At 42.1% G+C, this 26,526-nt stretch overlaps 1 protein-coding gene across 4 annotated transcripts; it reads left to right on the top strand.

Annotated features, from left to right (window-relative positions):
- The first annotated feature begins 991 nt into the window (after nucleotides 1-991).
- LOC133275266 (neuropilin and tolloid-like protein 2) lies at nucleotides 992-25,996 on the top strand. Of its 4 annotated transcripts, XR_009745454.1 has the most exons (8): nucleotides 995-1,687; nucleotides 3,147-3,185; nucleotides 3,625-3,873; nucleotides 13,942-13,986; nucleotides 14,076-14,203; nucleotides 21,182-21,410; nucleotides 23,674-23,763; nucleotides 25,883-25,996. XR_009745454.1 is itself a non-coding variant. In XM_061465105.1 (7 exons), exons 1-7 carry the CDS (start codon nucleotides 1,648-1,650, stop codon nucleotides 24,631-24,633), a joined length of 846 nt encoding a protein of 281 aa, XP_061321089.1. In that variant the 5' UTR covers nucleotides 992-1,647; the 3' UTR covers nucleotides 24,634-24,719. The 4 variants fall into 4 exon arrangements, 3 of the variants coding, with proteins under 3 accessions (XP_061321089.1, XP_061321090.1, XP_061321091.1); XM_061465105.1 differs by lacking the exons at nucleotides 23,674-23,763; nucleotides 25,883-25,996 and adding an exon at nucleotides 24,518-24,719 and having other exon boundaries at nucleotides 992-1,687; XM_061465106.1 differs by lacking the exons at nucleotides 23,674-23,763; nucleotides 25,883-25,996 and adding an exon at nucleotides 23,037-23,660 and having other exon boundaries at nucleotides 993-1,687.
- The last annotated feature ends 530 nt before the right edge of the window (nucleotides 25,997-26,526 follow it).

Below are 26,526 nucleotides of genomic sequence, written 5' to 3'. Positions count from 1 at the left end.
GTTTCAAAAAAATGGTCAAAGGAACAATTTCTCAATCTCCACTCAACCTGTAGCTCATCTTAAATGAGACCCTTAGCTACCAGTACAATCTACCTATTAGAATCATAGAATCATAGAATAGTTAGGGTTGGAAAGGACCTTAAGATCATCAAGTTCCAACCCCCCTGCCATGGGCAGGGACACCTCACACTAAACCATATCACTCAAGGCCTCGTCCAACCTGGTCTTGAACACTGCCAGGGATGGAGCATTCACAGCCTCCCTGGGCAACCTATTCCAGTGCCTCACCACCCTAACAGGAAAGAATTTCCTCCTTATATCCAATCTAAACTTTCCCTATTTAAGTTTTAACCCATTGCCCCTTGTCCTATCACTACAGTCCCTAACAAAGCTCCTGTGAATGGTCCAGCATGGTGCATTAGCTTAGTAAAGTGCATAATCTCAGTCAAGGATCATATTTCCCTGTGCATCAGAATGATCTTAGAATCATAGAGTTGCAGGATCATCTTCTTTGACCTGGTCACGCTTCTTTTGATGAAGCCCAGGATACAGTTTGCTTTCTGGGCTGCGAGCACACACTGCCAGCTTGTGTTCATTTTCTCATTGACCAAGACCCCCAAGTCCTTCTCCACAGGGCTGCTCTGAATCTCCACCCAACCTGTAGCTCATCTTAAATGAGACCCTTAGCTACCAGTACAATCTACCTATTAGAATCATAGAATCATAGAATAGTTAGGGTTGGAAAGGACCTTAAGATCATCAAGTTCCAACCCCCCTGCCATGGGCAGGGACACCTCACGCTAAACCATATCACTCAAGGCCTCGTCCAACCTGGTCTTGAACACTGCCAGGGATGGAGCATTCACAACCTCCCTGGGCAACCTGTGCCAGTGCCCCGCCACCATAACAGGAAAGAATTTCCTCCTTATATCCAATCTAAGTGATTGGTTATAAGGAGGATAAGTGATTGCTAGTGATTTTATTAGCTACCATTGTTGTATTTAGTGTATTTTGCAAATTATAATTTGTTCTAAACATTCTGTATTAAGAAAAAATATTGTAAATATATATTTAGTCTAAGGGTCGCATACTTCAGTATAATCCGGAATCAGGGCAAAAATAGTAAAAGCCAACAAGCATTTTAGATTATATTTGCATAGGAGTGGAGAAGACATAAGCCCGAAAATAATGCTGCTATATTGGCAGCTACTGTGACTATCTGACTTAGAAAGAAGAGCATCAAAAAGTCTAAACTGACTTGGCTAAAAAAAAATTTACTCCCTCTCTTCCCTTCCCAAGAATTACTGGATATATTTGATATTCCGAAACTGTGATCTCTTTAGGGTACACCACATCACTAAATTAAACATAAGATTTTCCTAGCTAGATGTTAGCAAGGGGCATAGAAGAGGGTTTTCCACCAAAATAAATTACTTTCTTCTTTCATAGGACATGGGTTATGTCAGTGTTTTACTTTTTTCCAAAATCAACCTTGCATGCTTATAGGAGAAATTTATTTGATCACTTTTTTTTTTTCCCACTTAAGGTGGGCAAAATATTGGTGTGAATCGTATTCCTCCCACCCAGTGTGACAATTGGGTACGGACAAGTAATGGAGGACATTTTTCTTCACCAAACTACCCTAACATGTACCCACCAAATCAAGAGTGCATCTATATCTTAGAAGGTACATGCTGTATTTCTCTTTTGTTGTGTTGTAATCTTAGTGTTCAATGTATAATCTTGAACTGTTAAAACTGTGTCATCTTACTGTACTGTCAAATACTGTATAGCTGTACTGGTAATATAATCAATTCTGCAGTCATTTGGTTAAACAAGAAGCTAAATTTGTTTTCTGAAGTAATAACAATACATTAATAGAAAATGCAGTCATTCAGGAATTAGCTATACGGAATAATACATACCCTCAGACAGGAAAAGCAGCATCAGATCTATTGTAATCTATGAAGGCACAGAACTACTAAGATAAAAATTGTAGCTTGTTATCTTAATATCACTTCCAATATTGCTGAAGATAAACTACAAAAGATGCTTGCAGACTGCCTTCAGCATTTACCAGACCATACTGGATTATTCAAAGTGTATTCCACAGGCAGGGAATCTTTATGCTGTCCTTTATTAATAAAAAACACACATCTTACTGCTATGGCACTGTATTAAAAATATGGAGATTTGTTAGCACTGGGGAGGTCACTACTGAAATAATGTGATGAGGACAAAAAAATTTAATTAACTAGAATAAAACCACATTCCAATGAGAATATCTTGGGTAAAGGCTGTAAGACTTGGGACACACTAATTATTTTTTCCTCTTATTAGAATGCATCCAAAACCCACTGAAGTCAGCTAAAAACGTTAGCTTAATAATCAGATTCATATCAATTAACTGAAATATTTCAAGTAACATGTTTCAGTGAGGTTTTATATGTACAGTATAGTAGTAGTTCACAGACACCCTCATTTTTGCTTGTATGCATTCATATCTGAAGTTCTGTATCTTCCCTGACAGTGAAGGCACTGGGGAGCAGATCTGTCCAGCTTCAGTGTTGGGACATACCAGATCCACTGCTGGATCTCCCTGACATGAGGCAGTTTCCATGGGGCACAGAGCCTCACAATCCTTATACAGAAACATTAGGGTTACCTGAGTGAGACCAAGGTCCTCCACAATTTCTAGCTAAAGTATTCCTACAGACCTCTGACAATATGTGCAAACAGCTACAAATGTTTTTAACTCGTGTATAAGGTGTAAGTTCTAAAAAAAGTGTTAGAGACATACAAGTAAATCCTTTTTGCATTCAGAAGAAATTGACAGTATGTGATTCTTTAATGCTGTCATTCCAGATAGCCAATTAGTACCTGAAAGTTCATGTAGCTTAATAGATGACAAGAACAAAAAACACTTAAGCTATTCATACAATATAAATCACAGTTCTGAACTACAGATGTGGAAGTCTGGTCAAAAAGTAGCCACAGCTGCATCAACTCAGGATTTAGGGATCTGATCCAAGTCCTGATGTTAGGCTGCCACTTGTTCAGACTTAGTAGTCACCTGCATATTAATAACGTATATGAAGCATTTACACTTCTCTGAATATTCTAATAAAAGGTGTCTCCTGCCAAAGGATCTCCAAATTTGGGCTTGATGCTTAGGAAATGTACCAGTGAGTAGTTCTTCATAACTAACTTTTTCTTTTCCATTCTTTTCTGCATCCCTCATTGTTTTGTCCTTTTTTTATGTACTTTGTTTTCACAGAACACTGAATTCAATTTAATATTAAACCTTGTTTGAATACCTTTGCATATATGTTAGTATCTGTTACATGTGCTGAATTCAATTTATGTTATTTCTGAATTTTCAACAATAAAGATCAGCAAGCAAAAAAAAGAATCCATGAAAAAGGATGTCCTATATAATAATTTTTAAATTTTTTATTATAGTGTATCTGAGTTTTTGTAGCAGACTGCCAGATGTATTTTGAGAAGTTTCCAGTCTCTTTTTTATCTTGCTGTCTTGGAGGTCTGTTTCTTCATTATTCTGTGTCTTCATGTGCTTTTTATATAGATCTTCATTTAATCTTTTGCTCATTTTTTTATGTCTAGCTGCTCCACGACAAAGAATTGAGTTGACCTTTGATGAGCCTTATTACATAGAACCCTCATTTGAATGTCGGTTTGATCATCTGGAGGTTCGAGATGGACCTTTTGGTTTCTCCCCTCTCATTAATCGTTACTGTGGTTTGAAAAGTCCTGCACTAATTAGATCAGCAGGGAGATTTATGTGGATCAAGTTTACTTCTGATGAAGAGCTGGAAGGAAAGGGATTTCAAGCAAAGTACTCATTTATACCAGGTAAAGATGCCTAACATTATGACTGAGTTAATAGCCATCTGCTCCCATGGAATTCTGTGATGTGTTTATGCTGGCAGTCTAGAGCTGTAATTCATCCTAAGTGCTTATGAAGACAAAGTGACAGTGTGATAGTTACAGTCTCAATCCTGCTAATCCCACAGCATACTTAACTAAAACCACTTTGAAAAACTGACTGAAGGAAATTGCAGGTCTATAGTTTGCTAGAGAAGTCAGTTGATCTTGTTTGTGCTGAAGGCTTTAGCAACTTCCCTCTTTGTTACTACTCTAACTTGTACCAGTACCTCACCAGTGGTAGTAATGGAAAGAGCATTTATGTAGACAAATAGCTGGTGTTTTCAACAGTCTATCATCCAGGAATGTAAGACACTATGACAAAAACACCTGAAGCACATCTACAATAGCACTTCCAGCCAGATGCAAAGCATTTTAAATCTCCATTCTGACATGCCAGAGGAAATATCTATACAGTCCAAGCATCAGCTCTCAGTATAACTAGATTCCCTCAACCCATAGGCTCAGACAACAGAATTGTTCTTTGCTCAAAATACTGTGTGGTTTACAAGGTATGAAGAGGATAATATGCTGACAGTGCCTTTAGAAAAACAAAAGTACATCTGCTCTGTGGGGCCACTTAAAACTGGCAGGGCATTCTTTTTACAGGAAAATTTGATCTGGTGTCCTTGTGCAGTGCTTGACTGCTGTACTTCATAGATATTACACATATATTTATCAGCATTTTATTGTCTTTTGTGACAAAGGACAATATACAAATGTCAGCTCTACTACTACTGTAAAAGTATACACAGGCATAACTTTTTAATGTCACCTTTACCCAACTGGTCTTTACCTGTATAGCACGTGAAAACACTCTACATGATTATGTGTTACCGCTCATAGAACTGTATACCTTACTAGGGATTTAGACTTGGAAACTCTTCAGATTACCACAGTGACCGGTCCACTGGAAGTAACACACTAAAATCTTTTCATAGGGTCAGTACTTATGCATTCGGTTTAGTTCATTTCCAAAGCAATTTCATTAACATCACTGTCAAAACTAACTTAGCCTAGTTCCAGACTGGAACGTAAAATATACATTTGAACTGTATAGTATTTTTGCAATAGATTGCAGCAAGTGAAGGACCAATATTTTTCTTTCCTCTACATTTACATGGAGTGTGGTAAAATATTTTGTAATTGTGAAAATGGAAGGGGACGTGCACGTACACCCCCACTCAGTTCAGAAAGAAGGTTAAGACTTTCAGTGAAAATCGGTAGTTAAATTCAGAATGTAATGTAGGAACAGTTTTTAACAGCCCATTGTACCGTTCGATTTTCCCAGAGGCTGGTGCCTGGTAGGGGATGTGATATACCCGCTCAATGCCATGCTCTTTGGCCCAGGTGTCTATAAGGCTGTCCTGGAAATGAGTCCCATTGTCTGACTCAGTTCTCTCTGAGGTGCCATGTCTCCACAAAGTCTGTTTCTCAAGGCCCAGGATAGTGTTCTGGGCAGTGGCACGGGACACAGTCCCACAGACTATTACCCACTTCTGGTGATACATGTGGGTGCTAGGGATATAGATAGTAGTAGCCTGGGGAACATAAAGAAGGACTACAGAGCCCTGGGAGAGGTGGTTAGGGGCTTTGGAGCTCAGATAGTCTTTTCGTCAATTCTCCAGGATACAGGGGAGGACCTAAAAAAAGCTAGGAGGATTAGCCAGGTTAATAAATGGTTAAAAGGGTGGTGTCATAGTCAGGGGTTTGGGTGTCTTGAACACGGGACCCAAGTTTGTAGGCCAGGTCTACTGGGGGCTGGTGGAGCTGGTGATAAAGAAGGGAAAGAGCAGTTTTGGTAGGAGGCTTGCCAGACTGGTCAAGGAGGCTTTAAACTAGATGTGTTGGGGGAGGGGGCATCATTCCATCCCAAGACACCCAGTCAGTTTCCAGCACCTATAATAAAAGCTCGGAGCAATGTAGATATATTCCAGCCGCTCCAGCCAATGAGCCGGCTTCATTTGGAGCTCGGCTCAGATGCCTCTATACAAACGCCCGTAGCATGGGAACAAACAAGAGGAATTAGAGATGTGTGCACATCTACGGTGGTATGATATAATAGGCATTGCAGAAACATGGTGGGATGGCTCCTATGACTGGAGTGTTGGAATGGAAGGTTACAGGCTTTTTAGAAAAGACAGGCCCGGCAGGCGGGGAGGGGGAGTTGCCCTTTATGTTAGGGATTGGATGGAGAGTATGGAACTCTGTCTGGGGACAGGTGAGCAGTCCACAGAGAGTTTGTGGGTCAGGGTCAAAGGGAAAACAGCGATGGGAGACATTACTGTGGGGATCTGTTACAGACCACCTGATCAAGGAGAACCTGCGGATGAAGCACTCTATAGACAGATAGGAAAAGCCTCACGCTCACAGGCACTTGTTCTCATGGGGGACTTCAACCACACTGACATCTGTTGGAATGACGGTACGGGCCAGCACAAGTAATCCAGGAGGTTCCTCGATTGTGTGGAAGACAACTTCCTCCTGCAAGTAAGAGAGAAGCCGACAAGGAGAGGTGCCATGATTGACCTCGTGCTCACCAGCAGGGAAGGGCTGGTTGGAAATGTGAGGATCCAGGGCAGCCTTGGATGCAGCCATCACGAGATGGTTGAATTTGAGATCCTCAGAACAGTGAGAAGAGCGTGCAGCAAGCTCACTGCCTTGGACTTCAAAAGAGCAGACTTTGGCCTATTCAGAAACCTGCTTAGCAAGGTTCCATGGGATATAGGCCTAGAGGGCAGGGGGGCCAAAGACTCTCGGTTGATATTCAAGGATCACCTGCTACAAGCTCAGGAGTGTTGCATCCCAACTAGAAGGAAGCGCAGCAGGAGGGCCAGGAGACCTCCTTGGATGGATAAGGAGCTGCTGAGGAAAATTCAAATGAAGAAAGAGGCTTATAATAAGTGGAAGCAAGGACAGGCGGCCTGGGAAGAGTACAGGGATGTTGTCCAGGAAGCTAGGGACCAGGTCAGGAAAGCTAAGGCCCAGTTAGAATTAAACTTGGCTAGGGATATTAAGGATAACAGGAAGGTATTCTACAGGTACGTAGCAAATAAAAAACAGACAAGGGAGAACGTAGGCCCCCTCAGGAAGTTCTCGGGAGAACTAGCTACAGAGGATTTGGAGAAGGCTGAGGTTCTGAATGACTTCTTTGCCTCCGTCTTCACTGGCAAAGGCTCTGACCACACCACCCAAGTCTTGGAAGGCAGACGCAGGGACAGTGAGAACGAAGACCTTGGGTCCACTGTAGGAGAGGAACTGGTTCGAGACCATCTTAAAAATCTGAATGTGCACAAGTCCATGGGTCCTGATGAAATCCATCTGCGGGTCCTGAAGGAGCTGGTGAATGAAATTGCTAAGCCACTGGCCATCATATTTGAGAAATCATGGCAGTCAGGTGAAGTTCCCGACGACTGGAAAAAGGGAAATATAACCCCCATTTTCAAGAAGGGGAAAATGGATGACCCAGGGAATTACAGACCAGTCAGTCTCACCTCTGTGCCTGGCAAAATCTTGGAGCAGATTCTCCTGGAAGGCATGCTAAGGCACATGAAAAACAACAAGGTGCTTGGTGACAGCCAGCATGGCTTCACTAAGGGGAAATCCTGCCTGACCAATTTGGTGGCCTTCTGTGATGGGGCTACAGAACTGATGGACAGGGGTAGAGCACTTGATGTCATCTGCCGGGACTTGTGTAAAGCGTTCGACACTGTCCCACATAACATCCTTGTCTCTAAATTGGAGAGACATCAATTTGATGGATGGACCACTCGGTGGATACAGATCTGGCTGGCTGGCCGCACGCAAAGAGTTATGGTCAATGCCTCAATGTCCAGCTGGAAACCAGTAACAAGTGGTGTCCCTCAGGGATCGGTGTTGGGACCGGTCTTCTTTAACATCTTCGTCGCTGACATGGACAGTGGGATTGAGTGCGCCCTCAGCAAGTTTGCCGATGACCCCAAGCTGTGTGGCTCGGTTGATACCCTGGAGGGAAGGAATGCCATCCAGAGGGACCTTGACACGCTTGTGAGGTGGGCTGATGCCAACCTCATGAAGTTTAACCATGTCAAGTGCAAGGTCCTACACCTGGGTCGGAGCAATCCCAGGCACAGCTACAGGTTGGGCAGAGAAGAGATTCAGAGCAGCCCTGCGGAGAAGGACTTGGGGGTGCTGGTCGATGAGAAAATGAACATGAGCCGGCAGTGTGCGCTCGCAGCCCTGAAAGCCAACCGTATCCTGGGCTGCATCAAAAGGAGCGTGACCAGCAGGTCGAAGGAGGTGTTCCTGCCCCTTTACTCTGCTCTTGTGAGACCTCACCTGGAGTACTGTTTGCAGTTCTGGTGTCCTCAACATAAAAAGGACATGGAGCTGTTGGAACAAGTCCAGAGAAGGGCCACGAGGATGATCAGGGGACTGGAGCTCCTCCCGTATGAAGACAGGCTGAGAAAGTTGGGGCTGTTCAGCCTGGAGAAGAGAAGGCTGTGTGGAGACCTCATAGCAGCCTTCCAGTATCTGAAGGGGGCCTATAAGGATGCTGGGGAGGGACTCTTCATTAGGGACCGTAGCGATAGCACCAGGGGTAACGGGATAAATTTAAACAGGGGAAGTTTAGATTGCATATAAGGAGGAAATTCTTTCCTGTTAGGGTGGTGAGGCACTGGAATGGGTTGCCCAGGGAGGTTGTGAATGCTCCATCCCTGGCAGTGTTCAAGACCAGGTTGGACAAAGCCTTGGGTGATATGGTTTAGTGTGAGGTGTCCCTGCCCACGGCAGGAGGGTTGGAACTTGATGATCTTAAGTTCCTTTCCAGCCCTAACTATTCTATGATTCTGATTCTATGTTTCCAGCCATCCGGTGGTTGCCTCCACCTTGGCGGGTTGGTGGGAGTATGATATAATCAATCTGCCAGGCCTCCCCATATCTGTACTTTAGCCATCGTCCTCCATACCAAAGAGGCTTTAAGCGCTTGGCTTGCTTAATTGCAGCACATGATTCACACACATGAATAACCTGGGCAATAGTGTCCATTGTTAAATCCACCCCTCGATCACGAGCCCATCTGTATGTTGAATCTCTGCCCTGATGGCCTGAAGTGTCATGGGCCCACCCGGCCAAAAAATAATTCTCCGTTATGTTGCCAGTCTAAGTCCATCTGAGCCACTTCAATCTTAGCAGCTTTATCCACTTGTTGGTTGTTCTGGTGTTCCTCACTGGCCCGACTCCTGGGTACATGAGCTTATACATGGCATGCCTTCACCACCAGGCTCTGCACCCGGGCAGCGATATCTTGCCACACTGCAGCAGCCCAGATGTGTTTCCCTCTGTGTTGCCAATTGCTCTGCTTCCATTGCTGCAACCACCCCCACAGGGCATTTGCTACCATCCATGAGTCAGTATAGAAAGTAATGGCCACCTTTCTCGTTCAGCAATGTCCAGGGCCAGCTGGATGGCTTTCACCTCGGCAAACTGACTCGATTCACCCTCTCCTTCAGCAGTTTCTGCAACTTGTCGTTGAGGACTCCGTATGGCTGCCTTCCATCTCTGATGCTTTCCCACAGTAGGGCAGGACACATCAGTAAACAAGGCATATTGCTTTTTAATTTCTGACAGTTTATTATATGGTGGGGCCTCTTCAGCACGCATCACCTCCTCCTCTGGTGGCATTCCAAAATATTTGCCCTCTGGCCATTCCATGATGACTTCCAGAATTCCTGGACTACTGGAATTTCCTATTCAAGCTCATTGTGTAATTAGTGCAGCCCACTTACTCCATGTAGCATCGGTTGCATGATGTCTAGAGGAGACCCTGCCTTTGAACATCCAGTCCAGCACGGTCAACCGGGGTGTCAGAAGGAGCTGTGCTTCAGTGCCAGTCACTTCCGAAGCAGCTCAAACCCCTTCATAGGCTGCCAGTATCTCTTTTTCTGTTGAGGTATAGCTGGCCTCAGATCCTCTGTATCCCTGATTCCAAAAGCTGAGAGGTTGACCTCGAGTCTCCCCTGGAGTTTTCTGCCAGAGGCTCCAGGTAGGACCATTCTCCCCAGCTGCGGTGTACGGTATATTTTTTACATCTGGCCCAGACTGGACTGGTCCAAGGGCTACTGCATGAACTACCTATCGTTTAATTTGTTCAAAGGCTTGTTGTTCTTCAGGGCTCCTTTTGAAATCAGTCTTCTTCCAGGTCACATGATGTAGAGAAGGTTTACAAAGAGACTGTAATTTGACATGTGCATTCTCCAAAACCCCACAACACCTAAGGAAGCTTGTGTTTCTTTCTTATTAGTTGGTGGAGACATTGCTGTTATCTTGTTGATCACCACATCTGTGGGGATCTGGAGACGTCCATCTTGCCCTTTTATTCCCCTAAATTGAATCTCCTGTGCAGGTCCCTTGACCTTACTCCATTTTATGGCAAAACCAGCATTCAGCAGGATTTGGATTATTTTCCTGCCTTTCTCAAAGACTTCTTCTGCTGTATTGCCCCACACAATAATGTCATCAATGTATTGCAGGTGTTCTGGATCAGTCCATGGCAGATGGTAGGGCTGTGTTTCCACCCCTGAGGCAATCGGTTTCAAGTGTACTGGATGCCCCTCCAAGTACTACTTGTCTGCCTTTGACTCCAGTTCATGCTGAAGTTCTAGCATGTCCGGTATGGCAGCATTCAATGGTGGTGTGACTTCATTCCGGCCACAGTAGTCTACTGTTAGTCTCCACTCTCCGTTAGACTTTTGCACTGGCCATATGGGGCTATTAAAGGGTGAGCGGATCCTTCTGATCACTCCTTGGCTCTCCAGTCTATGGATCACCTTATGGATGGGAATCAGGGAGTCTCGGTCAGTGTGATTATTGCCGCCGGTGCACTGTTGTGGTCGCGTTTGGTACTTGTCCTTTGACATTCGGCAACCCCACAACAGAAGGATCCTCTGAGAAATCAGGCAAGGTGGACAGCTGCTCAATTTCCTCAGTCTCCAAGGCAGCAATACCAAAAGCCCATTGGTACCCTTTTGGGTCTTTGAAGTACCCTCTCCTGAGGTAGTCTATGCCAAGGATGCATGGAACCTCTGGACCAGTCACAACAGGGTGCTTTTGCCACTTCCTCCCAGTCAGGCTGATTTCAGCCTCCAGTACAGTCAACTCTTGGGATCCTCCTGTCACTCCAGAAATATAGATGGGTTCCGCCCCTTGACATCTTGATGGCATAAGGGTACACTGTGCACCGGTATCTATTAGAGCCTTATACTTCTGTGCGACTTATGTGCCAGGCCATCTGATCCACACAGTCCAATAAACCTAATTGTCCCCTAGCTCCACCTGGCTGGAGGCAGGGCCCCTCTAATAGTGATCGCAATATTGGCCACTTACACCTTGTTGACAGGGATTAGTCTTTATCACAGGAGCTGGTGTAAAATCAGCTCTTCCATTCCATCTGGGAACCTGCTCACCAGAGACTTAAGCCACAGCTTTCATGGGATGATCATCCTTGACCTTTGTTCTCGTCTTCAATTCACGCACCTGTTCCTCCAGAGATGAGGTAGGTTTTCCATCCCACTTGCTCCTGTCTTCTCCATGATCCCACAGGTAAAACTATAGGGTGGCCCATGGCGTGTACCTCTATATCTTCTTTCTTAAGCAGTAGGAAGCCCAGCCAGTAACTCACAACCATGCAGCCGCTCACTCACTCCCTTGATTCTTCCCCACTGTTCCCAGCAGGATGGGGAGGAGAACCAAAGGAATGTAAATACAGTGGGCTGAGATAAGAACAGTTCAGAAACTAAAGTATCATATAAAAATACTACTACCACCACTAATAACAACAATGATAAGAGAGAGAATATAAAATTAAAAAGATAAGAAAAAAACAATAAACACAAGTAATGCCCAATAAAGTTGCTCACCGCCTGCTGACTGATACCCAGACTGACTCATGCAGCGATCTGGGCATTCCGTGTGACTCTCCCCAGTTTATATACTGGGCATGATGTGCTGTGTTATGGAATACCCCTTTGGCTAGTTTGGGTCAGGTGTCCAGTCTCTGCTTTCTCCCAGCTTCTTCTCCCCTCCTCACTGGCAGAGCATGAGAGACTGAAAAGCCCTTGATTGGGGTAAACATTACTTAGCAACAATTAAAGAAATTGGTGTGTTATCAGCAATGTTCTTAGACTAAAGCCGAAACGCAGCATTGTGCCAGCTACTAAGAAGGAGAAAAATAACTGTTAGAGCTGTAGGGTATGTTGGAGAGTCTCAGTGTAGAATTCTTTTAGTCCCCTAGGACAATCGCAGAACCATAGAATGCTTTGGGTTGAAGGGGCCTTAAAGCTCATCCAGTTCCAACCCCCTTCCATGGGCAGGGACATCTTCCACTAGACCAGATTGCTCAAGGCCCATCCAACCTGGCCTTGAACACTGCCAAACAAGTACATTTACAGAACAGAAATCCAAACGGAAAAATCTAATCTCCAAATAAGATTTTTTAGTATGGAAACCATCTTGTTCTGACGTTGCCATCTTGTACTAGCCAAAAGTGCCATATGATAAGGGTTGGTTGGTCCATGTCTGTTCCCCCCAGGCCCTCTCTTTTTTTTTTTTTTTTCCATCTGACTTGATTACTGGACTGTTAAAACTGGAATATATCTATGCTAAAGCTCCTTGTAAACAAATAGTACAGTCACCTTCACATCATCACTATGATAATATTTCCCTTTTAAGGAAGAAATAGATAATTTTAAATCTATGTTTCCTTCTATTGACATCAGTGGGAATGTTACCAGCAGGAGCAAAACATGGTAAGAGAAGTATCAGCTGTAGCTGTTACTTTAAGCCTACTTAACTTGTGGATTTTGGAATGTGAACTGATCAGTAGAGGTTCAGGATTAAAGCCACATCCTAGCTCAGTCAGCCTACGCTGGCCACAGAGTTCCACCTGCCACTGAAATACCATGTGGTGGCCAGTAACACAGACAGGGAATTAGACTTGCTGAACAAATGCACAGATCCAGGATGATAAATCCCATTGACACACAGATCTAGTCTCCAATGCCGTTAAGTCATTAAGCATGATCAAAAATGTGAAAAATCATAAACCCGTCATCATAAGCCTAATTTTTTCTTTGCAGAAAGGAAAATAACTGGATTGTTTGGACAAATCACCAAAACTCATGGAACAATCATTGCCATCACATCAGGGATAGTTTTAGTACTTCTCATCATTTCAATTCTAGACTTGGTAATCCCCAGATAAACAAAAGGAAAATTAAGTATGTTTATTTCATAGAATCATAGAATAATAAAATAGTTAAGGTTGGAAAGGACCTTAAGATGATCTAATTCCAACCCCCTGGCCATGGGCAGGGATACCACACACTAAAGCATGTTCCCCAAGACTCTGTCCAACCAGGCTTAGAACACAGGCAGGGATGGAGCATTCACATCTTCCCTGGGCAACCCATTCCAGTTCCTCTCCACCCTTACCCCTGATTTTCTTACTTTTATTTTTGTACTAAGGTCATAAGGACCTAAAACTAAGCCAGCTAGAGCGATTTATCTTACAGAAGGATTCTCATTATGTTCTTTGGGCGTATTCTGACTAGTTTTTGTGAAACATTTACCGGAGTTACTTTCTATTGCTAATGTTACAAAGCCATCAAACAATGTTATTTAGAACTGATTTTAGTTAAAGAAGGGTAAATTTTTCAGTGAAAATTGGTAATTAAATTCAGAATGTAATGTAGGAACAACATACCGAATAGCGATTTTTGGTGTTTTGCTGGAAACCTGTGCTGTCAGTATAGAATTACCTCATTCAGATAAGGTCAATCTTTGTGGAATAATGTTATCTAAAAAAAATAAAAAATCTGTCTCTGTACCCTGCAATTGATTCAGTAAACAATTTTTATTGTGATATAATAATAGACATAATCTTCAGATTATACTAAACCTTGAAGTGAATCTTAAACACTGATAGCCCGTGTGATTCATTACTTCTTTCTATTACAGATCCTGACTCTACTTACCTAGGAGGTATTTTAAATCCCATACCAGGTCTAGTATTACAGTAACAATTTCTTTATACATTAAATTTAAAATTAATATCATATTGAATTTGACAGCAAGGTATATCTTCTCCCTAGACTGCCAGTTTGAACTCTCAGGAGCTGATGGAATAGTACATTCCAGTCAAGTACAACAAGAAGGAAAAACAAAGCCAGGGCAACCAGTTGACTGCATATGGACAATTAAAGCTACTCCGAATGCTAAGGTGAGTTTCATTCATATCATTCAACATATAATGGGTTTCTAAGTCATTAGTAACAGGTAATAGTCACTAGCTGTGATTTACATAATGTCTCTCTTTCAGTGAGATGAGTGAGTTACCAGTGGCTTAGGAAATCCAGATTGTTCCTGAAATTAAATTTATAGAGCAAGTCCACAGTCTTGACTTCCTATTATTTGAAACTTAAAATTCAAAATAACTGTGAACACTGTTCAAGCAACAGTTTTCAAGGGCATTTGACTTGGACTCTGGTTTTATTGGAAGACCGCAGGCAAAGATGCTAGCTAACAGCTTTGATAAGTTCCCTTAAATCTTGCTGCCACATCTTAAAATTTTGCCTCCGGTGGTTCTATTGGAAAATTTGGTTCTGTTCAGTGTCAAAAGAACATGTACCTGCTCCTCCTCAGTGTAATTCACAATCCAGCACCTTAAACCCCACTTTCATCAGTAGCCTGAGCTAAAATGAAAGGCTTTGCCTGGAAGCAGCTAAGGAATTGTCACTCTTCTTCTGACTTGGCTATAGCATCACGCCCTCTTAAAGTGCCACAATAAAATTTGCTAGAGCTTTTCTGCCCAAGCCCTAAAGGGGCATAGTAACTGTTCAAGCCAAAAATCAGCATATGTTACCTGGGTACCTGGTATTTGTGATTGTGCCTGCAGATCTAGAGACTGCTTATGAAATCATCACTATCTTATGCTCATTAAAACAACTTGAGCTTTATTGTTGGTCAGAGAGAAGTATAAAATTCTATTCATAATTCCAAAATACAATATCTATAGCCTGTTCAACAAAACCCGACAGCTATATGTTTCAGACATAGAATGGTTAATAATTTGAGTTGCACTGAAGAGTACATATTTTTTTCTTCCATATAGTATACACATCTTTCATTTTGCTCCTGTATGTGTGTTAAAGCGCATATCACTGCTTGCATGTACACAAGAATTAAAAAAAATATTTCTAAGCAGTAGCTGCCAAGATGACAAGCCTACTCTATGCCTTCTTACATACCCTTAATGGTTAACTAACCAGCCCTGTTACCACAAAAGACAGACGAATAAACTCTCTAAGGCTCGATTTGGAGTTTTAGAAAACAGGAATTCCTTATTGCAGCGCTGGTGCACACACACGTCATTTTGCAAAGGTGAGCGTGCCTGGAGTCTATAAGCAGCATCCATATATCCAACAAACTTATGCATATTTACAACCTTTCTGGGAAATGCTTTACATATTCACTAGATTTCCTGGAGCTAATTGTAATATTTGCATTTTAATTACGCATGCTCTTCCTTGCTGAGTGGTGGTTTTGAGGGGTCTCTGGTGGTTGCTGACAGTCTTCCTCCCTGTGTCTGCTGATTGACCTGTGTGCTTGTGCAGGTGCAAAAGACTTGTGGATTATTTAAAAACTCTCTGTGGTTTAGGTCAGTTTGTTCTTATTTGTTCCTTATCTTGAAGAACTGGCCCTATATGTCTTGGTTACTCCTTTCTTATCTTCAAAGGCTGCCCTTTTTTTATACATACCCCAAGGCCGTACTGGCCTATCTTGCTCTTAACAGAGTGGTTTTAATTTACAACTTAACATTTTAGCTTACAGGCCTATGAACCAACTTCCAAATTAAAAGTTCAAAACCAGCAACCTAAAAGATAGTAGTAAGAGGAGAAGACGAGAAAGAAACTAAAACTTCGTTAATATATTTGAGCATTTGAGGAAGTGACTCAACTCATGGAGCCCTATACTAAGTAATAGTAGCAGTTCTTCCGGAAACTGATTTGTAGTACTCGCTAAGAACTTGCCAACAAAGTTTAAGTTGACAAGCAGGTATTCTTTATTGCAGCACTGGGAGACACGGGGGATAGCCCTTCCTAGCTTGTCTCAGCCAAACCTCAAACAGACTGTGGTTATATTGTTGCTTGTCATACATATTCATTTAACTGAGAACCGCTTTACGTAATTCCACACCCATTTCCGCATGCGCACAACAATGTGGTAGTGGTCTTTGGGGGTCACTTACTTCTTCCAACAATCTTCATCACTTTCTGGCAATCTCTGAAGAATGTGCAGTAGATAATGCTTACACCAGCTTAACTGGTTCAGTAACACTGCAGGCATAATCATCTCGTCCTTCGGTTAGCTTAGCCACAGCACATCCTAGACATCTGCTAGCTTCAGATACTCTTTATCTACATGTCCTGTTTTTCTGTCCTGTTTTTCTTACAATTATTTTTGCACTAAGGTCATAAGGACCTAAAACTACGCCAACTACAACGATTTATCTTATACAAGGATTCTCATGTTCTTTGGGTGAATTCTGACTAGTTTTTGTGAAACATTTACCTGAGTTACTTTCTATTGCTAATGTTACAAAGCCATCAAACAATGTTATTTAGAACTGATTTTACTTATTTACAAAAGATTTTGTACTTCCTTGTCTCAAAACAATAATAAAACAATTTCGTCCCCACATTGCCTTTTGAGTGCATCAGGCCATATGCTTAAGCACTTCAATAAATTATTGAATGTTGGCAGAAGGCAGAGTTATGGTTGGGTCAGCCCTGAGATTAGATCATCACCCTAAATTATAGAGTTAAAACATTACAGAAAAATAATTCTTACTATTAAAGAATCATAGAATAGTAAGGGTTGGAAAGGACCTTAAGATCATCAAGTTCCAACCCCCCTGCCATGGGCAGGGACACCTCACACTAAACCATATCACCCAAGGCCTTGTACAACCTGGTCTTGAACACTGCCAAGAATGGAGCATTCACAACCTCCCTGGGCAACCCATTCCAGTGCCTCACCACCCTAACAGGAAAGAATTTCCTCCTTATATCCAATCTAAACTTCCCCTGTTTAAGTTTGAACCCTTTATCCCTTGTGCTATCGCTACAGTCCCTAATGAAGAGTCCCTCCCCAGCATCCCTATAGGACCCCTTCAGATACTGGAAGGCTGCTATGAGGTCTCCACACAGCCTTCTCTTCTCCAGGCTGAACAGCCCCAACATTCTCAGCCTATCTTCATACGGGAGGAGCTCCAGTCCCCTGATCATACTCGTGGCCCTTCTCTGGACTTGTTCCAACAGTTCCATGTCCTTTTTATGTTGAGGACACCAGAACTGCACACAATACTCCAGGTGAGGTCTCACAAGAGCAGAGTAAAGGGGCAGGATCAACTCCTTCGACCTGCTGGTCACACTCCTTTTGATGCAGCCCAGGATACGGTTGGCTTTCAGGGCTGCGAGCGCACACTGCCGGCTCATGTTCATTTTCTCATCAACCAACACCCCCAAGTCCTTCTCCACAGGGCTGCTCTGAATCTCTTCTCTGCCCAACCTGTAGCTGTGCCTGGGATTGCTCCGACCCAGGTGTAGGACCTTGCACTTGACATGGTTAAAATTCATGAGGTTGGCATCAGCCCACCTCACAAGCGTGTCAAGGTCCCTCTGGATGGCATTCCCTCCCTCCAGCTGTGAACCACACAGCTTGGTGTCATCGGCAAATTTGCTGAGGGCGCACTCAATCCCACTGTCCATGTCAGCGACGAAGATGTTAAAGAAGACCGGTCCCAACACCGATCCCTGAGGGACACCACTCGTTACTGGTTTCCAGCTGGACATTGAGGCATTGACCACAACTCTTTGTATGCGGCCATCCAGCCAGATCTGTATCCATCGAGTGGTCTATCCATCAAATTGATGTCCCTCCAAGTTAAAGACAAGGATGTTATGTGGGACAGTGTCGAACGCTTTACACAAGTCCCGGCAGATGACATCAAGTGCTCTACCCCTGTCCATCAGTTCCGCAGCCCCATCACAGAAGGTCACCAAATTGGTCAGGCAGGATTTCCCCTTAGTGAAGCCATGCTGGCTGTCACCAAGCACCTTGTTGTTTTTCATGTGCCTTAGCATGCCTTCCAGGAGAATCTGCTCCAAGATTTTGCCAGGCACAGAGGTGAGACTGACTGGTCTGTAATTCCCTGGGTCATCCATTTTCCCCTTCTTGAAAATGGGGGTTATATTTCCCTTTTTCCAGTCGTCGGGAACTTCACCTGACTGCCATGATTTCTCAAATATGATGGCCAGTGGCTTAGCAATTTCATTCACCAGCTCCTTCAGGACCCGCAGATGGATTTCATCAGGACCCATGGACTTGTGCACATTCAGATTTTTAAGATGGTCTCGAACCAGTTCCTCTCCTACAGTGGACCCAAGGTCTTCGTTCTCACTGTCCCTGCGTCTGCCTTCCAAGACTTGGGTGGTGTGGTCAGAGCCTTTGCCAGTGAAGACGGAGGCAAAGAAGTCATTCAGAACCTCAGCCTTCTCCAAATCCTCTGTAGCTAGTTCTCCCGAGAACTTCCTGAGGGGGCCTACGTTCTCCCTTGTCTGTTTTTTATTTGCTACGTACCTGTAGAATACCTTCCTGTTATCCTTAATATCCCTAGCCAAGTTTAATTCTAACTGGGCCTTAGCTTTCCTAACCTGGTCCCTAGCTTCCCGGACAACATCCCTGTACTCTTCCCAGGCCGCCTGTCCTTGCTTCCACTTATTATAAGCCTCTTTCTTCATTTGAATTTTCCTCAGCAGCTCCTTATCCATCCAAGGAGGTCTCCTGGCCCTCCTGCTGCGCTTCCTTCTAGTTGGGATGCAACACTCCTGAGCTTGTAGCAGGTGATCCTTGAATATCAACCGAGAGTCTTTGGCCCCCCTGCCCTCTAGGCCTATATCCCATGGAACCTTGCTAAGCAGGTTTCTGAATAGGCCAAAGTCTGCTCTTTTGAAGTCCAAGGCAGTGAGCTTGCTGCACGCTCTTCTCACTGTTCTGAGGATCTCAAATTCAACCATCTCGTGATCGCTGCATCCAAGGCTTCCCTGGAGTGTCAGATTTCCAATGAGCCCTTCCCTGTTGGTGAGCACGAGATTCCAAGAGTAGTTTCTCAAGCTTCAATTCTGGCAGAATTGTGATGATAAAATCTATTAGATCTGATATGGTGCAATCTCTTGAGAAAAATAAGCATAGACATTTTTAATTTCCTCAATTAGATTCTGTCACAAAAGTAATTTTTTAAAACTGATACAACTGCAGCAATGAAAGAACTTTTAAAATCTGTGTAACAGATATTTACACATACAGAGAATAGTTCTACTAAAAGCATCCTCGTTTATTTTTAGCTTCCCTTGTAATTTCACAGCAGATACATAAAGCCAAACATTAAATGCAAATACCATCTCTCAGCCCATATACTAGCATTTAACAGCTCACACCCATGTTTGTGAGATAAGACATCAGTGGAAGACAGGTTCTCAATATAGCTGAGAACAAAGACAGCAGAAGTAGAAAAAAGGGAATAAAAAAATGGATACTGAAAATCACACAATAGTGAGATGAAGCATGAGATCGTATGGCACAGGCTGCACCTTTTCATAGTGTGCAAGGGGAGACAGAACTGGCAACCTGCCTCTGGAAAACACTGGAAAGGAAAAGCCAGGGTGTTTTGCCTGCCTTTTCCTGTGCTCACTCTTTTGCCATGCTTTCAGTAGAGCTTGTTAAGTGTTTGTAAATCTTTTTTTCCCCCAAAGTTGGTTGGTTTTGGTTTAATGAATTCTTTACAATTCAGTTTTAAAAGGCTTTGGCTGTAGCTGAGGTTAAAAGAAAGATGATATGGGAAAAGGACAGAAAAATAGGTAATACAACAGTAGTAAGCGTGGTATTCATCTATGCTTGTCTCCCCTGCTTCACAAATTAAACAAGAGCTGGAGATGTTTGTCATTAGTCAGATGCATGAAAAATTATACTGCGCAAAAGGTCCTTAGCATCTGTAATAGCAGCCTGAGATGTAGCTGTAGGCTGTACTCACTCAAAACACATCAAGTCTAGACTCAAGCTTATCTGAGGAACATACTGAAGACCTTGTGGGTAGAAGGCGCATCTCCTCTCACACAGAGCAGGAGACCTCTGTCTTCACATGGATAGATTTCTTCTCTGTCAAAATAATGGCTATCTGAGGAATTTTTAAAGTTTAAGGATAGCCTTTGCAGCATGCCTAGGTAACTGAGTTTGAGTTACACAGTTCATCAACTTCCCCTAGAATTTTAAGAATCCCAATACAACCATTCAAGAGATGAAAAAGGCCTGTGATCTTTTCACGTAATCTTGCAGAAGTTTCCTGCTCTGGCAAAATAAATTGTTTGTTTATTTTCCAAGTGCCATGTTGGTCTTCCAATTTCTTTGCTGCGTACGTTCTAACACATATGCTGCCTTCTCTTGGATTAGATTCCTGCTTTTGGAGGAATTAAGATTGGCTTAATTTATTAACTCTTCCTAGAAAGCCAGTTTACTTTTCTTCTGCTTCCATTTTTATTCAAATTACTCCTGACTTTCATGGCTTGTGTCTTCCATAACAATGCTACAATTCAGTAATTAGCTTTCATTCTGAAGCAATAAATTTCAATTTCCTTATTTTTACTTCAGAGCTTTCCTGACTAGACTCCTTCCCTTATATTTTAACACTGCTGTTAGGAATTAAAAAGAAAGAAAAGAGAACAGTCAAAATACCATTAACATTCTTTCAGCACATTTATGTGTTTCTCATATCTCTTCTAGAGTAATAGGTTGCACATGTAGCAGAGCTGCTTAGGGCTTTCTTCAGCAAGTATGTTGCTTTACCTTTTTTTTTTTTTACCTTTTTTTTTTCTTCCCCCCCCCCCCCAAGGGGAGTAGAAACATGAGAGTAAATTATTAAGTAAAGATTGTTTTGGGGAAGGGGCCAAAGCAAAACAGACACTTAAGACAAACTTTAAGTAATACTCCACATTTACATTTCATGAGAAAATGTAAGTTTAAAAGTGCTGTGCATTGAGAGTTACACATGTGTAACGGGACAAAACATCTCCGAGATTTGCTAAGAAATACTGTCTTCTCTGTATTACTTTTCCTAGAGACATTAATTTCTCTTTTCTAACAGATTTATGTACGATTTCTCGACTATCAAATGGAGCATTCAAATGAATGCAAAAGAAACTTTGTTGCTGTGTATGATGGAAGTAGTTCTATTGAAAACCTGAAGGCAAAGTTCTGCAGTACGGTAGCAAACGATGTCATGCTGCAGACTGGGATGGGTGTGGTGCGGATGTGGGCAGACGAAGGCAGTAGGCTAAGCAGATTCAGAATGCTGTTCACTTCATTTGTGGATCGTAAGTAGATTTTAAACTGCCTATTCTCCTGGGATCAGGGTACTTTTTCAGGTATATTTTAGGAAAAGCATCAGCTATATATTATGCAGCAGGAACACATGAAAAAGGTTGTTTCCATTTCCTTCATGTACTGGCATCTAAATTAAATACTTGCTTTATTACAGTTATAAGCATGGTTCCTGAAGAAAGGCTTTCCTCCAGTCTTAAAAGGTTTATTTTTCATTTGAATTCAGTAATAATACAGCCCTAAGCTATGTCATTCTCACAAAGATTTCTACAGATGAGCACAGGCTTACTTAAAGAAGACAGCAGTGGGACTGAAGTGTGCTCTCCCATTAGCCTTCATCTTCCAGTTCTCTGCCAGATACCACAACAGGCTCTTCTCAAGCCCATACTGGATGTTCAGAAGGCTAGAGAACACGTGTGACCCTGCAGAGTCTGGATCTGGAAGTACACCCACTCCAGCTATACCTAAGCTGCTACCTCCTTCTCAGCTGCACATGGCTTGGAGCGATCCCACACGTGCTCCCTTAGGAAAGTCCAGTTGTGTTGCACAACTGTGGATAAGCAGTTAAATTCAAATTTATTTAAGAAGGCTATATTAAAAGCAGAGCTGTAAATGCAAACTGGATTTCTGTTTGTATCTCATAGCCCAGGGTGGAGATAGTCTTTATTCCCATTGTAAATGAAGACGTTTCCTGAAAGTGAGATTTTCTTTGAAGTGCTTTCTCTCTGAATTTACTGGAATTTTGTTGCCTCACATATTTATAAAGGACAACATTGTCCACATTGCAGAACCTGAAAATAAGTAGCATCTTCAGGACTAAAGTAGACTAAGTTCAGAACTGCAGAGAAGATCTGCGATACACGGGGAGAGCTGAATAAAGCATATCTGCCACTTCAGGAAATCAAACCTATGCTTGTGTCAAAGGTTTTCAAAAGACTCACTCTGCTTGAAGAATAAGTAGTACAAATTTGCTGTCAAAGAAATACCTTTCTCGACAGAACATGTCTGTAGCCAGTCCTGAAAGGGATCCTGGTCACCACCTTACAAAAAAGTTTAGGTTACAGATAAGAAGTGGATTTTATATTCTGTTCCATAAAACAGTAATTTTTTAACACAGGTGAAAAGTTACTTTCTGTAAAACAATCTTTCTAAAAAGACTGACAGAGACTTAAGAGAAATATCTTATTGCTTACTTTGCCTACATGGTAAAATAATGATTATTGCCTAGATGTAAAATAAACAATTGCATGGGTCAAACTAGTCTATTGTTTAAGCTACAAGAGGCATTTAGTAAAAGTTACATATTGTGCTTAAAACTGGTATTTACTGCAATTCACAACTTGCAAAAATTGAGAACTGCTTTTCCAGTAGCATTTATTTCAATGCAATTATTGATATTAGTGGTAGTGCAAGTTATTCCAGCTTCCAATCTAGAAAATGCTATGAATTTTGCCAGGGAAATTATCTGTTTATATTACAAATACTGGAGTGGGGTTGGGTTTTTCTTCTGTTGCGTTTGGGTTTTGGGGGGTCTTTTTGTGGTGTTTTTTTGAGTGCAAGAGGTTGAAACAGTAACTAATCCTAAAGTTAGATAACTTTGTTAACTTACAATTTTAAAGCAACTCAAAAGTCATTGGCAGAAGAAAACCTGAAAAGGTATGTGGTTATTATTATCTATGTTCTAACTTCAAATAGCATCTTTATTGGATAGGGCAATTGAAAGGTATGTGTCTGAAAAATGTTTCATGTATTTTTAAATCATAGAATCAGAATCATAGAATAGTTAGGGTTGGAAAGGACCTTAAGATCATCTAGTTCCAACCCCCCTGCCATGGGCAGGGACACCTCACACTAAACCATGTCACCCAAGGCTCTGTTCAACCTGGCCTTGAACACCGCCAGGGATGGAGCATTCACAACTTCCCTGGGCAACCCATTCCAGTGCCTCACCACCCTAACAGTAAAAAACTTCTTCCTTATATCCAGTCTAAACTTCCCTCTGTTTAAGTTTGAACCCATTACCCCTTGTCCTATCACTACAGTCCCTAATGAAGAGTCCCTCCCCAGCATCCTTATAGGCCCCCTTCAGATACTGGAAGGCTGCTATGAGGTCTCCACTCAGCCTTTTTTACTCCAGGCTGAACAACCCCAACTTTCTCAGCCTGTCTTCATACGGGAAGTGCTCCAGTCCCCTGATCATCCTCGTGGACCTCCTCTGGACTTGTTCCAACAGTTCCATGTCCTTTTTATGTTGAGGACACCAGAACTGTACACAATACTCCAAGTGAGGTCTCACGAGAGCAGAGTAGAGGGTCAGGATCAAAGGAAGCTCCTACCAGAAGTGGGGTAAGCAATTTTTCTAACTGAAAAAAAAAAAAAGTGAATCCTTGCTTATCTTATTTTCAGATCATGAGGCTATTTTTGTCTTCTACCTTACTAATGATTTGTAATTATATGAAGCCAACCATGAAAATGATCAGTATTTCTGAAAAAAATTGCATAAAAGTACTAATTGTGCATGACAGTCACCTAACACATGCCTAGAGCTTTTTGCAGAATCGACTTATGTTAAAAATCAATGTATTTGATTTCTGGCTTGGTTCAGTACATGAATAATGCTAGATACAAAGAACACTGAACATTGCACCAGCTGTTATGAGAAGAGTCCAGCTTGGGTGACATAGCCTAGTGTGAGATGTCCCTGCCCATGGCAGGGGGGTTGGAACTAGATGATCTTAAGGTCCTTTCCAACCCTAACTATTCTATGATTCTATGATTCTATGTCCTTGAAGCCCTGGAGTGGCTTCAATCATTGTGACACAATCAATCATTGTGACTTTTAGACTTGGTAATCCCCAGATAAACAAAAGGAAAATTAAGTCTATTTGTCCCATCTTTATAAACTTGTGAACAAAAGCCATCCCCAAAATACGGTAAGGAGACTTCACAGAAATGTAAAATAGAGACTGTACTGGCAGATGGAGAAGCAGCAACAGAATGCATCATCCAAATATACAGAAAGATGAAACAAATTCCCCTGTTCAGGGGAAATAAAGGGAATGTGTCTTACATCGTAACTCTTCCTCTGTGCCTCCAAAAGAACTACAACTCCATACAGATCCATACTGGAACACCAACAGATACACATGGATCCATGATAACCACTCTGGACACAAATTTCATAGTCCGTCCTTTATGTCAGAAATACTTCAGTAGGTATTGTAGCCTTTTACATACATAGCCTTTTTAAGCTATTCTGTTTAAATGACAATCCTATTTACCCTTTATAAAGTAAAGCTTGTGCAGTCTTTCTTTCCAAATTCAAAAGGAGAACCTGCCTACTCCCTTTTTCTGTCACAGACTCTGAAGCCTCACAGGAGAAGTGAGAAATTCTGTATTCAGGACTAGTCACCCTCCTCTGCCGTACCCTTTGGGTTTTGTATTGTGCTTCAGAGAATCCAGACTGCTCAAGAGAAAATTCCTTCTATGAAACCAAAGAGTAGAACATCTACCATACATCTTTGCTGTTTAATGTATAACTGACTCCACTGATAATAGACATTTCTATCAGAAAAATGCCACATTAATGAGACAAGGAGAAAATAATTTTCTTGTCCGGTGCTCTGAATCCATAAAGAATTCCCTATGAATATTACAGAACATACTGAAAAGAATTACTAATATTTTTTAGCATATTTTTTTTAATGTCAAGGAGCTATACCAAACATTCACAGAAACAAAATCTTTAGGGCAACTTTCTACTTCATTTATTTCTTCAAATTTCTAAATATATATAGACAGATAAAAAGCTAAACTGTACTCTCTCAATCCCTGCATTAGATCTAATAGGAGGATCTAGGAGCTTTGATTCACAAGCAAGAATGACTTAGATGCCTCCAGTTTCTGAAATCTCTTACAATTACTGAAACAGTCCTCCAGAAGCTGAAATCTGATTTGCCTTGAGATATTAATGGGCTCTACAATGCGTATGTTCAGGAACTGCTTCACAACATCTACATAGCAGATGCACAGCAGACTGAACAAATATAAACTGATTTTGAGCATACAATTTTTACGTATTTAAAGCCAAGTATTTTAAAACCAAGTATTAAAGCATTATTTTAAAGGCAAGTATTAAAGCCTTCTTCCATTATCTGTGTTGTGACTGTCTCTATCTGCTGCCCATTTTGAGAGAGAATTTTTTTGTAGCATTGGTAATGCCCTTGTCAGAAACCATATAAAGGGAGTAAATCATCCAGTAATTAGTGATGTGCAAGAAAAGTGCTTGTGTTTGAAATGGAGATAAAGAATTAGTATGCATGTTAAAAAAAAAAAAAAAAAAGCAAACAAAAAAAAACACCAACAAACACCCTGCCCCCCCCCCCCCCCCCGAAATTTACTAATTTTATTGCAGTGCATCAATTACTGAAAATTCCTAATGTTTTCTTTCTCTTCTCTCCTGCAGCTCCCTGCTCAGGCAACACTTACTTCTGCCATAGCAACATGTGCATCAATACTTCTTTAGTGTGCAATGGCATTCAGAACTGTGCATACCCTTGGGATGAAAATCACTGCAGAGGTGAATATTATACAAAGTATAGCCTTTGTGAGCTAGGCTGGTCAATTTGCCTTTCAAGAAAGTCATGAAATGTATTCTTCCTGGAAATATGAAATATTCCGGGGTTGGACTCATTTCAGCGGGTGGTATCATATTCTCTTCCCTTGTTATTTTCTCTTATAATTACTATTATTAATGGTAGCAGCAGTGATTTGTGTTATACCTTAGTTACTGGACTGTTCTTATCTCAACCCTTGGGAGTTACATTCTTTCGATTCTCCACCCCATCCCTCCGGGAGTGGGGGGGGCGTGGTGGTGAAGGAAAGAAAGAGGGAGGAAGGGAGGGAGTGAGTGAACGAGCTGTGTGTCTGGGTTTAAACCACGACAGGAGTACTCGGAGGATAAAGAACTGGCTGGATGGCCGCATGCAAAGAGTTATGGTCAATGGCTCAATGTCCAGCTGGAGACCAGTAACGAGTGGTTTCCCTCAGGATTGGTATTGGGTCTTGTTCAACATCTTTGTCGGTGACATGGAGATTGGGATTGAGTGC

The sequence above is a fragment of the Pezoporus flaviventris genome, unplaced genomic scaffold (assembly GCF_033815535.1).
Source record: "Pezoporus flaviventris isolate CSIRO_AGI_PZ_B2104156 unplaced genomic scaffold, CSIRO_AGI_Pfla_v1 ptg000038l, whole genome shotgun sequence".
NCBI classification, from domain to species: domain Eukaryota; kingdom Metazoa; phylum Chordata; class Aves; order Psittaciformes; family Psittacidae; genus Pezoporus; species Pezoporus flaviventris.
Note: the sequence above shows the minus strand (reverse complement) of the source record. Positions and strands in the feature narration are given on the sequence as shown.

What these genes read in the sequence shown, in the direction of transcription:
- LOC133275266 (XM_061465105.1), top strand. Translation starts at nt 1,648, where the DNA reads ATGTACCCACCAAATCAAGAGTGCATCTATATCTTAGAAG. An exon ending in TATTTTAAATCCCATACCAG is followed by an intron (nt 13,987 to 14,075) that starts GTCTAGTATTAC and finishes TCTTCTCCCTAG; the next exon opens with ACTGCCAGTTTGAACTCTCA. An exon ending in AAGCTACTCCGAATGCTAAG is followed by an intron (nt 14,204 to 21,181) that starts GTGAGTTTCATT and finishes CTTTTCTAACAG; the next exon opens with ATTTATGTACGATTTCTCGA.